This window comes from Triticum dicoccoides, chromosome 5A (genome assembly GCF_002162155.2).
Source record: "Triticum dicoccoides isolate Atlit2015 ecotype Zavitan chromosome 5A, WEW_v2.0, whole genome shotgun sequence".
NCBI classification, from domain to species: Eukaryota; Viridiplantae; Streptophyta; class Magnoliopsida; order Poales; family Poaceae; genus Triticum; species Triticum dicoccoides.
The window spans coordinates 598,188,252-598,204,110 of record NC_041388.1 but is presented as its reverse complement, the minus strand read 5'-3'; the positions used below and the strand labels follow the sequence as shown (position 1 = coordinate 598,204,110).

Sequence of the window (15,859 nt, the reverse complement as noted above, 5' to 3'; positions counted from 1 at the left end):
CGAGGGATTCCGCCCGCGGCCGGCGCTTTCCTCCCCCGCTTCGCTCGCCGGGCAGCGACCGGCGCGCGCGGGCGCGGAGATCCCTCCGAGATTGGCCCGATTTCAGTCGCTGGTGACGAACCCTAACCCCCCGCCTGGATTGCTCCTGCAGTTTCGTTTACGCTGACCCTCACCCTTCCCTGTCTCCAGTCTGTTCCGGATTTTGCTTGCTGCCTGCGCGGCGCGGACTGTTGACTGATAGCAGCTTCTGTTTCCGGAGGAATTGAGGGCTTCGGCCGAGTATCCCCGCTCGCCAGCCCGGTTTAGGTAAGCGATTGCGCTGGGCTCTCGGGTAACCCACTTACTAGCGTTTGAGATGCATTTGGCTTTACGAGAGTTCGGCCGGTGTCGATGATGATTCCTTTTATTTTTGGGGCGTGCTTACGGTAGTTTGGAATAGGAAACTGTGGCATCTGATCCTGACCCGCGCGAATGCAGCTACCACATGCCTATCAGGAAATTAGTTAACATCCGGATTTGTGCTCGTATTGTTCAGTGGAAGCTGTATTAGAGGGCCATTTAATCAGCTAGAGGAAATGCAGAGATTGATGATTCGAAATTTGGGACCGTTGCTGGCCTGATAGCTGTGTAATAATAGTCATAAATGGTGAAGTAAAATCTGATACGCTTATTTATTTCTGTCGTTGGAACTTAATGACTGTTTATTGGATTGATCAGCAACCAGAGGCACCTAACTGATACGACTTATTTATTTCTGTTGTTAGAACTTAATGACTGTTTATTGCATTGATCAGCAACCGGAGGCACCTAACTGTGCAGATCATAGTAGCAACATATCCTGCATTCTTTGAAATTGTTTCCCACATTCTCACTTTCTCAGTATTAGTGTTTTTGATGGCTGATGATGAGGCTCTTACTTCATTTTATATCCGTATTACTCTTTAGAAAATTGAACCTGACAATTGCCACTGTCCCTTTCCGTAATAGTTAAGGCTGACTTCTTGTTTCCCAGCCTTCTGGCTGCAGTTCAGATCGTAGGACTTTGTACACCAACAAGAACTAAAAGACATGGCTGCATCAAGGCCACCAAGCACCCCTATGTCAAAGATTGAGCGTGCACCAACCCTTACCCCTGGTGGTAGCTCCAAGTCCAAGGAGGAGAAAATATTTGTCACGGTTAGGGTGCGACCATTGAGCAAGAAGGAGCTGGCCATGAAGGATCAGGTTGTGTGGGAATGTGCTGATAGCCAGACAATTCTATACAAGGCCCCCCCACAGGACCGGGCTGCACCCACCTCTTACACTTTTGGTACTATGTCCAGAGATCAAATCAATCAATTCTGTTGTCATCAAAGAAGTGATCTTCTTTGACTAATTAATGCCTATGTACCCCTTGCAGATAAGGTGTTTGGGCAGAGTTGTCAGACGGGTCTGGTTTATGAAGATGGAGCTAAGGATGTTGCCATGTCTGCATTGACAGGCATTAATGGTAGATTAGTGCTTACTTTCAAGACTGGTGCTAGTAGAATGCTCATTTGCCAATGACCTTTTTCTTATCTTTGTTTTGCAGCCACTATTTTTGCCTATGGTCAGACTAGCAGTGGCAAGACATTTACCATGAGAGGCGTGACAGAGAGTGCTGTTAGTGATTTATACAGGCACATAGAAAATGTGAGTTTTGTGCATCTTCTGAAACAACAAGTCTGTAAAGTCTGCTACATGTTTGTAAGACATAACCATTTCTGGCTTTTGTCTATTGCTTAGACTCCTGAGAGGGAATTTACTATCAAGATATCTGCTATGGAAATCTACAATGAGGATGTGAAGGATCTTTTAAAACCTGGCTCTGGTTCCCTTCGGCTGTTAGACGATCCTGAGGTTTGTTGGCTCAACAATACACTGTCCTTAAGAAATTCCCCTTCATGATGTAATGATCTTGTAAAAACATATTTTGGTTTCACAGAAAGGACCCATTGTGGATAAGTTGGATGAACAAGTTGCCAAGGACAAAGAACATCTGAGGCATCTAATCAGCATTTGTGAAGGTTATTACTATTTGTGAAGAAATATGTACTGTTAATTATGTGATATTTTGTTACTGATCTACCAAATAACTGCAGAACAAAGACAAGTTGGGGAGACTGCACTAAACGATGCTAGCTCACGCTCCCACCAAATCATTAAGCTGGTATATGAGAAAAACATTTCCTGTTTACATTAAACCTTTCAAAGGAAAATGTATTGAGCAAAGAAGTAATGTTTCTTTTGTGTATATATCTCTATGCAGACAGTGGAGAGTAGGCTCCGTGAGGTATCAGGCTGTGTCAAATCTTTTGTTGCCAGTCTAGTAAGCATACTGTCCTACTTTTAGTTTTGGCATGTGGTATGACGATTTTCGTTGTCCATGGTCGTAACGATTTGGTTTTTGCTTTGTTTGTAGAACTTTGTTGACCTTGCTGGAAGCGAACGGGCTGCACAAACACAAGCAATTGGTGCAAGATTGAAAGAAGGATCCCACATAAATCGCAGTTTGTTGACTTTGACTAAAGTCATCCGGAAGCTAAGGTCTGATTTTTTTTTGTAAAGGCACTTCTACATAGGAAATTTGGTCCACATGGCTTTAATAGCTTTTTCCCTGCATTCATTTGAAAACTAGTTCCCAAATTACTTAGATGCACTGTTTCTTTAGTCTTAACTCTAGCTATTTGTTGGATATGTAACAATCTCTCAAGTTAGTGTGGCAACTTAGCTACTAATGAATTTCATACAGAAGTGCTCAACTGAAGTGTAAATGAAATGCATCAGATGAACATATTTTTACAAAGGCATTTTATGAAGTGAAAGATGTTATTATGCACCTAGTTAGTCCAATTCCAACAATTTTGAGCGAGTCATTTTGTGTATATGAAAATTTTCTCTTTTGTTAAACATCTCATAGTAATAGATTCTCGGGTCTGTTGGCTAAATGACTGAAAGTTCAAACTATTGATGACTAATAAACAGTAGTTTTATCATATTGCAGGGTGATAAAACTCATCATATTAAACTATTACTGGATGGTTATTTCATTCAAATCAATTCATTTATGTTACCTACAATTTTTGGTTCTCATTGTACATTTAATTAGAATACCTCACAGGTTAGCAGCATGAACCATGGTAAATACTTAGATAACCACTAAAATGATATGGTTACTGCATTAAGTTCAGTTTGCTCCTCCACATGTTTTTCTAATGAACCTGACAAATATCTAAAAGATGCTACAAATTTGCATAAACTATCATTGATGCAGATAATTAGTACTTAAAGATGCTACAAATTATACCTGAGTTTCAGAAACTGTGCACCCCTTCAGCAATGCTTATAATTAGAAAGGTTATGTGGACTAGCAGTTAGCATCTGCATAGGTTTCTTAATTTTAACAGCTATGTCTGAGGAAAAGAGTTTTCATCCTTGTCGGAACTTCAAACAGACCAATTATTATTTATTTGAGGATTCTTAAATATAAATTTGGATTGCAGCTCGGAGAAAAGAAGTGGACACATACCATATCGGGATTCGAAGCTCACACGTATTTTGCAACTTTCTTTGGGTGGGAATGCAAGAACAGCCATTATCTGTACCATGAGCCCAGCCCTGACATACGTAGAACAATCTAGAAATACTTTATTCTTTGCAACCTGTGCCAAGGAGGTCACAAATACTGCAAAAGTTAATGTGGTAAGAGCTGTGACTATGAGGTTCTTTGTCACACCTTTTGGTTGTTGAAACCAACTTACCATTTCATTGTCCATACAGGTTGTATCTGACAAGCAACTTGTGAAGCAGCTTCAAATGGAAGTTGCTAGGTTACAAGCAGGACAAAGGACTGCCGACCATGCCTCCCCTTCTGAGATCCTCATAATGGAGAAGGACAGCAAAATTAAACAGGTAAGGTGGTCTCTGAGCAAGGATGAAATGCTTGCTTTTACCTTTTGAGGATTCACTGTATTTAATTTTGCAATTGGTCTAGTATAATAGAGTGAACCTTGCAGATGGAAATAGAAATGGAAGAACTCAGGAAAGAACGAGATAATGCACGTTCACAACTCGAAGAACTACGAAAGAAGATGGGTGACAAGCAAGTAAGATTTTTGCCTTTTTCCCATCAGGAACGTATTTCTTCTGCTGTTAACTAAATATTTTCCAAATCCATCATTTTTTTAGGGGTGGAATTCCTTTGACTCGCCACAAACGGCCCGAAAGTGCCTCACATTTTCTGGGTCACTACAGCCTAGTAGAATGGTCAAGATAAGGAATTCAATCAGGCAATCATCGACTGCTCCATTTATGCTAAAGCATGAAATTCGCAAGCTCGAGCAGCTACAGCAACAGCTTGAGGTTGAAGCGAACCGAGCTATTGAAGTATTGCACAAGGAGGTTGAGTGCCACAAACATGGCAACCAAGATGCAGCGGAAACTATTGCAAAACTTCAGGCAGAAATCAGGGAGATGCAGTCTGTGAGATCTCAGAACAGAGATGTTGAGATGATTACAGATGAAGGAAATGGGTCTGATCTGAAAGATGAAATTACCAGGCTGCATATGCAAGGCAGTGACATTGCTAAACTTGAGGCGAAACTAGAAAATGTACAGAGGTCTATCGACAAATTGGTCATGTCACTTCCAAATGCTGGCACGCAGTGTAATGAGTCGTCCACAAAGTCCAATGCGTCAAAAAAGAAGAGGAGGATGCTTCTTCCACTGGGCGTGAGCAACCTGAACAGACCAAATCTAGCACGAGCACCTTGCTCTCCTGACTCTTCTACCAGAACTTTGGAGCCAGAAGTTGAGAACAGAGCTCCAGACAGTCACACTGCGTCTCATGAGGATTCAGGAAAAGCTACTCCCGCCAAGAGTGAAGACACTGGAGATATATCGTCGCGTGATGAAGCGCCGCGCAACAGGGGATCCGGCTCAGTGAACATGAAAAAGATGCAGAGGATGTTCCAAAATGCTGCTGAAGAAAATGTAAGGAACATCAGGGATTACGTGACAGAGCTGAAGGAGCGGGTGGCGAAACTTCAGTACCAAAAGCAGCTGCTTGTCTGCCAGGTCCTGGTCTTGCGTTCAAATTCACTTGTTGGTCATTCTGGAGTTATTTTGTTTTTCCAGCTAAAATAGTTGCCTTGAAATGTTCTTACAGGTCTTGGAGTTGGAATCTAATGAAGGCAAACCAAATGACATGGAAGAAGATCCACAAGAGAATGCCGGATGTCTACAAGACGGTCCTGAGTCATGGGAGAGATTATTTAAGGCGCAGATGCAGCACATTATCCAGCTTTGGGATATCTGTTACGTATCGATCATACACAGGACCCAGTTCTATCGGCTATTCAGGGGGGACACGGCAGACCAGATATACATCGAAGTCGAAGTCCGAAGACTGTTGTGGTTGGAGCAGCATTTGGCTGAGGTCGGTGATGCAAGCCCTGCTGCACCTGGTGACGAGCATGCAGTTTCTCGAGCCTCAAGGTAAATATGTTGCCTGTCATCTTTTTTTCTTTCTGTTTTACAGATTATGTTGGTTAACTCTAGAAGCAAGAAAGTAGAGTGGAATAGTACTAGAAAAGAGAGATGTTGTCGAAACCCTACTGCGATGAGCTTTAGTCATTTCAGTTAGCTATCATTCAACAACCATAACCTTGTCTATGATTTATGCACATATTTCGTCATGTTCATATTTGTGTGCTAGTTAGCCATTATTCAACAACCACAACCTTTTCTATGATTATGCACAGATTTCGTCATGTTCATACGTCTGTGCTAGTTCACCATCATTCAACAACCACAACCTTTTCTCTGATTATGAACATATTTCGTCGTCATGTTCATACGTCTCTGCTAGTTAGGCATCAGTCTTTTTTTTAAGTTGTAGTTAGCCATGAGTTAATATGCACGTCCTTGTCTGTGATGTAAACACGATCAGTCCAAGTCAAAATGTTTCATCAGTCGTCACTGAATGTCACAAACCATTTAGCTCCAAATGGCTCAGCTTTCGTTCATTTTTGCACAATTGCAGCATCAAGGCGCTGAGGAACGAGCGGGAGTTTCTGGCGAGGCGGATGGGGTCCAAGATGACGGAGGAGGAGCGGGAGCGGCTGTTCATCAAGTGGCGGGTGCCCCTGGAGGCGAAGCAGCGGAAGCTGCAGCTGGCGAGCAAGCTGTGGACGGACCCGGACGACGAGGCGCACATCGAGGAGAGCGCCGACATCGTGGCCCGGCTGGTGGGCTTCTGCGAGGGCGGCAACGTGAGCAAGGAGATGTTCGAGCTCAACTTCGCGTCGCCGGCGACCAAGAAGCCGTGGCTGACGGCGGGCTGGCACCCCATTTCCAACATGATCACGGAGAGGGCTCAGCTCTGGTGACGAGCTCGGCTCCGTCAGGCTGGCCATTGCCGGTGAGGGGAAACGGGCGTAGATCTCGTCGTGTCCATGCTCCGGACATGATGGCCTGCTCTTGTTCGAGTAAGGATGGATGGAGGATGGTGTAGATATTGATGAATTTTCGGGAGAGGTTATAAAAAGTGATGCAAAAGTATTCGTTTGGCTACCTCTATCTGTCTTCGTTCTGCCAAACATAACCCATCCGGGCCGCATCGAGCTGCTGCGCTCGCTGCATTTGGCATGGACCTTTTGCCTCGAAAATAAATAAAATTGGCATGGACCTCCATCACATACTGCCTGCCCGCTGTGCGACCGGTACTGCCTCTGCCTGCCCGTCTCTTCTCGATGGAGGGGGTCTGGACTGTCAAGCATTGTTTCCTGTAATTAGCAGTGATCATTGCCGCCCGCCCGGATCCCAGGCTATTTCCGTGCCACTTTGTGGCACCGGACCCCTTGTGCTTGTTTGCTTTTCCACTTCTTCCCAATACATCGACCAGCAAAGCTTCTGGATGCTGAAAAAAACCCTAAAATATCGTCTGATTGAGAGGGTGACACTGTGCATATTTCTTCGATGAACAAAAGAAAGAGACACGCTTGACTAAGCTCGTCATCAGTTATTAAGAAAAGAGAAATACAGCCAACCAAGATAAGACAGCAGCTTAAAATATCGTTTGATTAAGAGAGCACCATTTTGCGGATATTTTCCTGGGATGAATGGGCAAAAGAAAGAGACATGCTTGACTATGCGCGTCTGTCACTTAAGAAAGAAAAATACAACCAAGATAAGATAGCAGCTCAGTCGCCGCTACAAAATCACACCTCGCACAGGCTGTCAGAATCCTGTAGAGGATTGAAGGCGAGAGAGAGGGAGAAAAAGAAAACAGGAATCATTTCGCCGCTGGATGAGACCGAAGCAGCCAGGCAGGGAAACAGTATTATAAGAAGAAGGGACAATTGTAGGGCAGGAAAATTTAAAAGTTTACATCACTGAGTATTATAAGAAGTTATTTGGGCCTCCGGAGGATAATTTCGTCTCGCTTGATGAGTCGCGGAACGAGGATATCCCACAGTTGGCTTTAGATGAAAATGATATCTTAACAGCCCCATTTTCCGAGAAAGAGGTGTTCGAAGCTATTGCTCAGATGAAGCGTAACTCTGCTCTAGGGCCGGATGGATTCCCGGTGGAGTTCTATAAGAGATGCTGGCATATTATTAAAGGAGATTTGCTTCCGATGTTCCACGACTTATTCGTTGGACAGCTTCAATTGTTTCGTCTGAATTTTGGAACTATTACTTTGTCGCCAAAGAAGACAGAGGCGGTCCGAATTGAGCAGTTTAGGCCCATCTCTCTTCTGAATGTAAGTTTCAAAATCTTCACCAAGGTTGAGACTAATAGACTCACACAGATTACGCATTCTGTGGTGCAGCCTTCCCAAACTGCTTTCATGCCAGATAGGAACATCCTTGAAGGGGTGGTGGTCCTGCATGAAACGCTCCATGAAATTCATACGAAAAAACTAGATGAGGTGGTTTTCAAAGTGGATTTCGAAAAAGTGTACGATAAAGTCAAATGGCCATTCCTTCAACAGGCGTTGAGGATGAAAGGTTTTGATCCCGCTTGGCGTCGTCAGATAGAATCTTTTACGCAACAAGGAGTGTTGGAATCAAAATGAATGATGACATAGGTCGTTATTTCCAAACACATAAGGGCCTGAGACAAGGAGATCCAATGTCACCTATTTTGTTCAACATTGTAGCTGACATGTTGACAATTCTAATAGGGAGGGCTAAGGATGCAAGACAAGTAGGTAGCCTGGTACCTCATCTAATGGATGGAGGTGTATCTGTCCTACAGTACGCTGATGATACTATCATCTTTATGGAGCATGACTTGGCGAAGGCGAGAAACATGAAGTTGGTGTTATGCTTGTTCGAACAGTTGTCTGGTCTGAAAATTAATTTCCACAAGAATGAATTGTTCTGCTTTGGTAGAGCCAAGGAAGAACAAGAGGCATATAAGCAACTGTTCGGGTGTGAATTGGGGGCATTACCTTTTACGTATTTAGATATACCCATTCACCACCGTAAGCTAACAAATAGCGAATTAAAGTGCATTGAGGATCGTTTTGAGAAGAAATTGGGATGTTGGAAAGGCAAACTGATGTCATATGGAGGCCGGTTAGTTCTTATTAACTCGGTGCTCACTAGTATGCCCATGTTCCTTTTGTCTTTTTTCGAAGTACCAGTGGGTGTTTGGAAAAGACTCGATTTCTATCGATCTCGTTTCTTCTGGCAAAGCGATGAGTTGAAGAGAAAGTATAGATTAGCTAAATGGAACATTATTTGTCGACCTAAGGACCAAGGGGGTCTAGGGATCGAAAATCTGGAGGTTAAGAACAAATGTCTCCTCAATAAATGGCTATATAAGCTCTCGCGAGAGACCGACGCCACTTGGGCCCAGATTCTGCGTAATAAGTACCTTCATTCCAAGACCTTATCCCAGGTAACGGTGAGGCTGACGGATTCGCCTTTTTGGAAAGGCCTGATGCGAGTTAAGTCGCTATTCTTTAACCGGACCAAGGTGGTTATCGGTAAAGGTACGTCTACAAGGTTCTGGGAGGATACCTGGCTAGGGGATACGCCATTGGCGGTTCAGTATCCTTCTCTCTATCGTATTGTTCAACGAAGAGATGCGACCGTTCGGACGGTGTGTCAGTCCACGCCTCTTAATATAAGCTTCAGGAGAGCTTTAGCCGGTAACCGTTGGGAAGTTTGGCTCCATTTTGTGAGAAGACTGATGGAGGTTCAAATTTCTCAGCGCCCAGATCGGTTATGTTGGAAGCTTACGACGAATGGAGTTTTCACAGTTAAATCTATGTACGTGGATATCATTAACTCTAGTTCTATTCCAAAGTCGAAACATGTATGGCAAGTCAAAGTCCCTTTGAGAGTTAAAGTGTTCATGTGGTTTGTGCATAAACAAGTCATTTTAACTAAGAACAACTTGATTAAACGCAACTGAAATGGATCTAGTCGGTGTAGCTTTTGTGATACAGATGAAACTATTAAACACCTCTTTCTCGATTGTCCTATGGCAAAAAAATTATGGCAGTCAGTGACAATAGCCTTTAATATTACTCCTCCACAGAATATTAATACGTTATTTGGAACGTGGTTGGATGGGATTGAGCCCCATACAACGAGACACATCCGTGTTGGAGTATGTGCGTTATTATGGGCTATGTGGAATTGCAGAAATGATTTAGTCTTTAACAGAACATCCAACACATTTTTTTGCAGGTTATATTCTGAGCCATTGCATTGATCCGTATGTGGTCATTACTCACTCCGACGGAGGCCAGTGAGCGTTTGGTTACTGGATCTATCCGATGGAAGATGGTCGCACGGGATATCTTCAGCCGGTTTGGATGGCGGTCATGTAATAGGATAGGCAATTAGTTTTTCTATCTTTCTCTTGCCGGCCGGCTGTGGCATTTGTTTTGCTTCTTCAGCGCTCTGTGAGCGGCTTTTTGTGAGACTTGTAGACTTGTGTCGAACCTATTTGCTTTTTTAATAAAGGTGGTCGTATGCATCTTTCCGATGCAGAGACCGAGGAAGTCCCCCTTTTCAAAAAAAAAAGGAAACGGTAATCCAATTATCCAGAGAAGAGGAGAGGAGAGAAGAGGAGAGGGGGCTCGAACCGTCAACGGATGGTGATGCCCATTTGCTGCTGCGTAGGCCATGCATATTGATTAGTACCAGTATCATGCTGGACGATGATGCCTTTGTAGCGTTGCGATCATGGCGATGAGGACGACACGCACGCCCATGCCTATCCGTAGCGCCGGAGACCAGACCGGACCGGACCTCCCCTCCCTCTGGGTCCGCTGTTTGCCCACCCACCACTTTTTTTGGGGGGGTTCGTGCTCTGGCTAATCATGGGACACTACCTGCTATAATCGTATTCGGTCGTTGCCCACCATAGCACTAACCCTTTAGTTTGTTTTGTTGAGATGACCGAAGCACTAACTTTGAATATGGTGGAACCATATTTCTTCTTCCTCTTTTTGTTGGAAAGTCTCGTCTTTTCCCCTGCTAGAAAATTTGGGGTCTTTTGGTCGCCGAAAGTTCCTAGGTATGTTCACATAAGACGGTTCAGTTTCCAACATGGTCGGAAAAATGTCTCGTGTTATGAACAAACATTCTAATTCTCATATGGATTTGCTACTCATCTGTCCCTTAATATAGGACGGCGATAGTTGCCACACGTGTGGTATATTCGATATGCATCCACATATCATGTGTGATGTGAGCAGGAGGCAGCCTACGCGGGCTGTGTGTGGGCGGACATTAGAATTATCCACACGTGTGTGCGCGGCTATTTCGTGCCACAAGCCCAACAAGTTTACTTATCTCACCCCGCGCGTGTGGCATGAAGCAAAAATGCTCACATGTTCTGGCGCAGCTACGTTAGGTACCCGCGAGATGATGATTTAGTTGTCATCCTGGTTGACAGATGTAGTTATCCGGGATGGCAAGTGTAGTTGTAAAAGTATGACAACTCTGTCTGTTTTGGTTAACTATATTTGCCATGTCTAATTTATGGTAGTTGTCGCATGTAATTAAACCGTAGTTGCCGTGTGTGATTAACTACTTGCCACATATGGTCAGACAGTAGTTGCCATGTGTATTTACCTAGTTGCCATGTGTGTTTACCTAGTTGTCACGTGTGGCCCAACCATAATTGCCATGTATGGTTAATCACAGATGCCATGTGTGTTTATCTGGTTGCCACGTACGCGCAACTGCAGTTGCCGTCTAGCAAAGAATCACATTTGCCATGTGTGTTTACCTAGTTGCTACGTTCGCGTAACTGCAATTGCCATCCACAACGTAGGAGTGTCGTGTGGGCGAAAAAAGCAGTTCGCCTACACGCGCATGAACTAGGTGGTGGCTGTGTGGGCAGAAACTAGTTCACCCACACAGCGCAGCTGGCAAACAGCGTGGTGCGACCGTGTGGGAAAACTCTCCAACACCCACACATCAAGCCCATCCTACGCGGCATGCAAATTCTGCCTCAATATGTCAAAATTCGTGCAAACTGCACTGGACGATAATCCATGCGTGTGGACGAGTTGTAAAACCGCCACACGTGTGGGCGTTGATGTTTCCGTTAATATAAGATGTTTGGTATTTTTTATGTATCCAAAATCAGTTTTACTAAAGTATATCTAAGTATGATTACACATTTAAGTCATATGTCATTGATTTTTAGATAAGATTTGCACAGACATTTTTTTTGTCTTTTTTATTTTCTTTCTAGTTTGATTAAGTCACTTAGATGGGAATAACGATATGCGCTAAACAGATTCTTCAAAAATAGTTTTTAGAATCTGGTTGAAAATAGTACTTCCTCCGTCCCATAATATAAGAACATTTTTATCACTACACTAATGTCAAAAACGTTCTTATATTATGAGACAGAGAGAGTAGTTTTTAAGGTTGATCGTTTGCTGGGAGAACTCTGCTGAAGACATTCTTCACTAATATCATTATGACTTTTGAAATTATGTGCGATAGCAATAACAGAAGACATTCTTCACTAATATCATTATGACTTTTGAAATTATGTGCGATAGCAATAACAGACCAAATATGATGAGTAGTGAGGTCCTGAGCTAAGCTTTGGCTAAACCAAATATTCCCTCCGTTCCGAATTACTTGTTGTAGGTATAGATGTATCTAGATGTATTTTAGTTCTAGATATATTCATTTCTATGATAAGTAATTTAGAACGGAAGAGTAAATTCTAATTCTGTAATGTCTTTTAAATCCTTTAGATAGGATGGATGAGGATCACCAGTAACGATGGATAAGCTATGGACCTGGGGTGTGCGCAAGCGAGGATGCAAGGCGGTCAAATTCCCCTTGTTCAGGACGGACCCGATAGAGAGAGAACGCAAGAATCTCCTCCAGCTATGTAAATGAGCAGAGTCTGCGCCATTTCCTCTACGATCGAAATACACTCTGAATTGCGAACGGGACTTGAAGCAGGAAAGCACGGATTTGGGTTAAATTTGAGGACAATCAAGGAGGCAGAGGAAGAGCTGAAAAAATGACTGGTTGCAAAAAGTAAAACCCGGCAGCTGTTTTGTATGTGGCCTCATTCTTTTTATGATTTGATTGGGGCGAAAAAATTAGGTCAGTTCAATTTTCAAATGAGTCGGTATCGCTTGGCCTGTTGCTGAGACGGAGTAGCTGGGAAGCGAGGCCAAGTACGGTGTACTCCAGCTCAACAAAACAAAATACGTACGAAATACGGTCTACTCGGATATTTGTTGCTGTTGTCGTCGTCGTCATGATCCAGCTGCTTCTCTAGTCAACATCTGCCTACATGTCCCATATGAGCGCATGTGCCTCCACAGTACACTCGGCTACTGCTCGACATGGACAGCCATCATCATCAGAATTCAGAAAGCGCTGCTAGTAGTATTACTGCATGGTAAAATGTAAGTATTATCTGCAAAACTAACAGTAACAGTGCTTCTTCTCGGTGCCGCACAGCACTCAGATCTCATGGATTTGGCGGCATGAAATCGCCGAGATGTGTCCATCCATTCCATAGATCTTGTTCACAGGATTATACAGTTCCTCAATCGTACTATCATACACTGTAGGAAATATGTACAATTTGCTTCCTTTTTGGTGGCCTCAAAATGGCTCAAGGAGATGCGGAGGGGAAAGAGCGGCGGGCGGAGGAGGCATCAAGAACCTGGCTGCGGTTTCGCCGGCCGCGGCGTGCTGCTCTCGCCGCCGGCCTGCGCGGGGCCCATCTCCAGGTCGCGGCCTGCCTGCGGCGGCGGTGGTGGCGGGGGCGGGGACGTCCCGCCGCCGCAGCCGAGCAGCCGCCGGAGGGCCGCCACTCTGGCCGCCTCGACCACGGCCGCGACGCCGGCGATCGGGCCCTGGGAAGGCTGCGGCGGCACCGGCTGCCGCGGCGTGCCGCCGGTTGCCACGGCGTCCTGGGAGCCGAAGAAGAGCACGTTGGTGGGGAAGATGGGCGACTCAGGATCGGCCTCGGGGGGCTGCACGGTGGGCGCCTCGTCGGCGACCGCGCACCGGCAGACCGGGCAGGTGGAGTGCGAGCGGAGCCACATGTCGACGCACTCGACGTGGAACGAGTGGCCGCACCGCGGCAGCAGGCGCGCGGCCTCCCCGGCGGCGAGCTCCGTGATGCAGACGGCGCAGTCGGCCGCGGGGTCCCCCTGGGCGACCTCCCTGCGCGGCAGCGCCACGATGGCCGTCTCGTCCAGGCCCCGCCCGTGGCAGGGCCCCCCGAAGACGAACCGCGGCCCCCGGCCCCTGCCGTCCGCTCCCCCGCCGCCGCCGATTGCGGGCGCGGCGCCCCGGTAGCGCTTGGCGCAGAGGAAGAGGTAGAAGCAGACGACGAAGGTGATGAAGATGGCGGCCGCCGCGGCCAGCATGGTCGCCGCCGCCGCCACGGATGTCCCCGTCACCGACATCGATCCGTCCTCGCCCCCCAAATCGCGCCTTCTTCTGCTCCTCCCGACGACCCTCTCTTCCCCAGCCGTGCGTTCTCGGCTGGGAATTGGGGGGGTTTGCTTGCAAGAGATTTGTGTGTGTGTGTGTGTGTGTGTGTCTGAGAAGTGGATTTGGGCCGAACAGGCGAGGGGTGTTATACTACTAGCACATAGTCGCCGCGCTCCTCTGTGAGCCTTTTTATATAAAGAAACTATATAGAAAATGTGAGCCTTTTATTTATTTATATAGTATTTTAACAGAGAAATGTAAGCTTTTGATGAATATATATCACAGTTTTAAATAGCCGGCTATATCTCCGCTATAGCCTGCTATAACCTTTTTAGCAGGGTGCCTGAGGGAGTCCTGGATTAGTGGGTCTCCGGACAGCCGGATTATATCCTTTGGCCGGACTGTTGGACTATGAAGATACAAGGTTGAAGACTTCGTCTCGTGTCCGGATGGGACTCTACTTGGCGTGGAAGGCAAGCTAGGCAATACAGATATGGATATCTCCTCCTTTGTAACCGACCTTGTGTAACCCTAACCCTCTCCGGTGTCTATATAAACCGGAGGGTTTTAGTCCGTAGGACGACATACAATCATACCATATGCTAGCTTCTAGGGTTTAGCCTCTCTGATCTCGTGGTAGATCTACTCTTGTACTACCCATATCATCAATATTAATCAAGCAGGACGTAGGGTTTTACCTCCATCAAGAGGGCCCGAACCTGGGTAAAACATTGTGTCCCCTGCCTCCTGTTACTATCCGGCCTAGACGCACAGTTCGGGACCCCCTACCCGAGATCCGCCGGTTTTGACACCGACATTGGTGCTTTCATTGGGAGTTCCTCTGTGTCGTTGCCATTAGGCTTGATGGCTCCTACTATTATCGATAGCGATGCAGTTCAGGGTGAGACTTTTCTCCCCGGACAGATCTTAGTGTTCGGTGGCTTTGCACCGCGGGCCAATTCGCTTGGCCATCTAGAGCAGATTGAAAGTTACGGCCCTGGCCACCAGGTCAGATTTGGAAGCTTAAACTACACGGCCGATATCCATGGAGATTTGATCTTCGACGGATTCGAACATCTGCCTTGTGTGCCACGCGGTCACGATGAGTATGACTTAGGTCTCCCATCGGACAGTGTTAAGCAGATCGCACCGGCAGCCGTTCCGACCCTCAATTCGGAGCCAGTTGCGCCTTCCGCGGACGGGTGGATGGACCCCGCCACGGAGGCCTTACCCTCAGCGGCGATCGAGCCGAACATCGACTTTACCTTGCACGAGAGCCGTGTTGTTAAACTACCGGATCCTTCTCCGGCCACGGACTCCGAACCGCCTGCGCTCGTTCCTATCGAATCTGATTGGGCGCCGATTATGAAATTTACCTCCGTGGATATTTTTCAGCACTCGCCCTTTGGCGACATACTGAACTGTTAAGGTCTCTCTCCTTATCAGGCGGAGGATCCTGTCCGAACTATGTCCGGCAGGACTGGGATGCGGACGACGAAGAAATTCGCGACCCACCCACCACCCACTTAGTAGCCACTGTCGATGACTTAACCGACATGCTCGACTTCGACTCCGAAAACATCGACGGTATGGACGACGATGCGAGAGACAAAGAGGAACCACTGACCATAGGGCACTGGACGTCCACCTCATCACATGACGTATACATGGTGGACACACCAAAGAAAAACGACGACGAGGAACGGAAGGACGCAACGAAGGGCTGTCCCCTCGAGAAGCAGTCAAAGCGGCGGCGTAAGCGCCGCCCCAAATCCCGCCTTGACAGAAATAATGATCATATAGACCCAGTGTTAGAGCAGGGCGAACCACTGCCGGACCACGGCAGCGCGGAGAATCAAACCGAACAAACCAACTCTGTCAAG

General features: G+C 46.2%; 2 protein-coding genes across 2 annotated transcripts; one reads left to right on the top strand and one right to left on the bottom strand.

Annotated features, from left to right (window-relative positions):
* On the top strand, nt 1-9,790 carry LOC119303211 (kinesin-like protein KIN-7A). Its single transcript, XM_037580312.1, has 20 exons — nt 1-112; nt 190-306; nt 1,013-1,309; nt 1,400-1,489; nt 1,571-1,671; nt 1,765-1,878; nt 1,964-2,045; nt 2,121-2,188; nt 2,288-2,347; nt 2,441-2,565; nt 3,522-3,720; nt 3,799-3,930; nt 4,035-4,124; nt 4,207-5,094; nt 5,186-5,514; nt 6,062-6,402; nt 7,437-7,783; nt 7,853-8,030; nt 8,207-8,509; nt 9,726-9,790. Exons 3-20 carry the CDS (start codon nt 1,069-1,071, stop codon nt 9,788-9,790), a joined length of 3,753 nt encoding a protein of 1,250 aa, XP_037436209.1. The 5' UTR covers nt 1-112; nt 190-306; nt 1,013-1,068.
* A 3,156-nt stretch (nt 9,791-12,946) lies between these two features.
* On the bottom strand, nt 12,947-14,098 carry LOC119303210 (E3 ubiquitin-protein ligase EL5-like). The gene has a single exon (XM_037580311.1). The coding sequence runs from the start codon at nt 13,946-13,948 to the stop codon at nt 13,190-13,192; it is 759 nt and encodes a 252-aa protein (XP_037436208.1). The 5' UTR covers nt 13,949-14,098; the 3' UTR covers nt 12,947-13,189.
* Nucleotides 14,099-15,859: the final 1,761 nt, after the last annotated feature.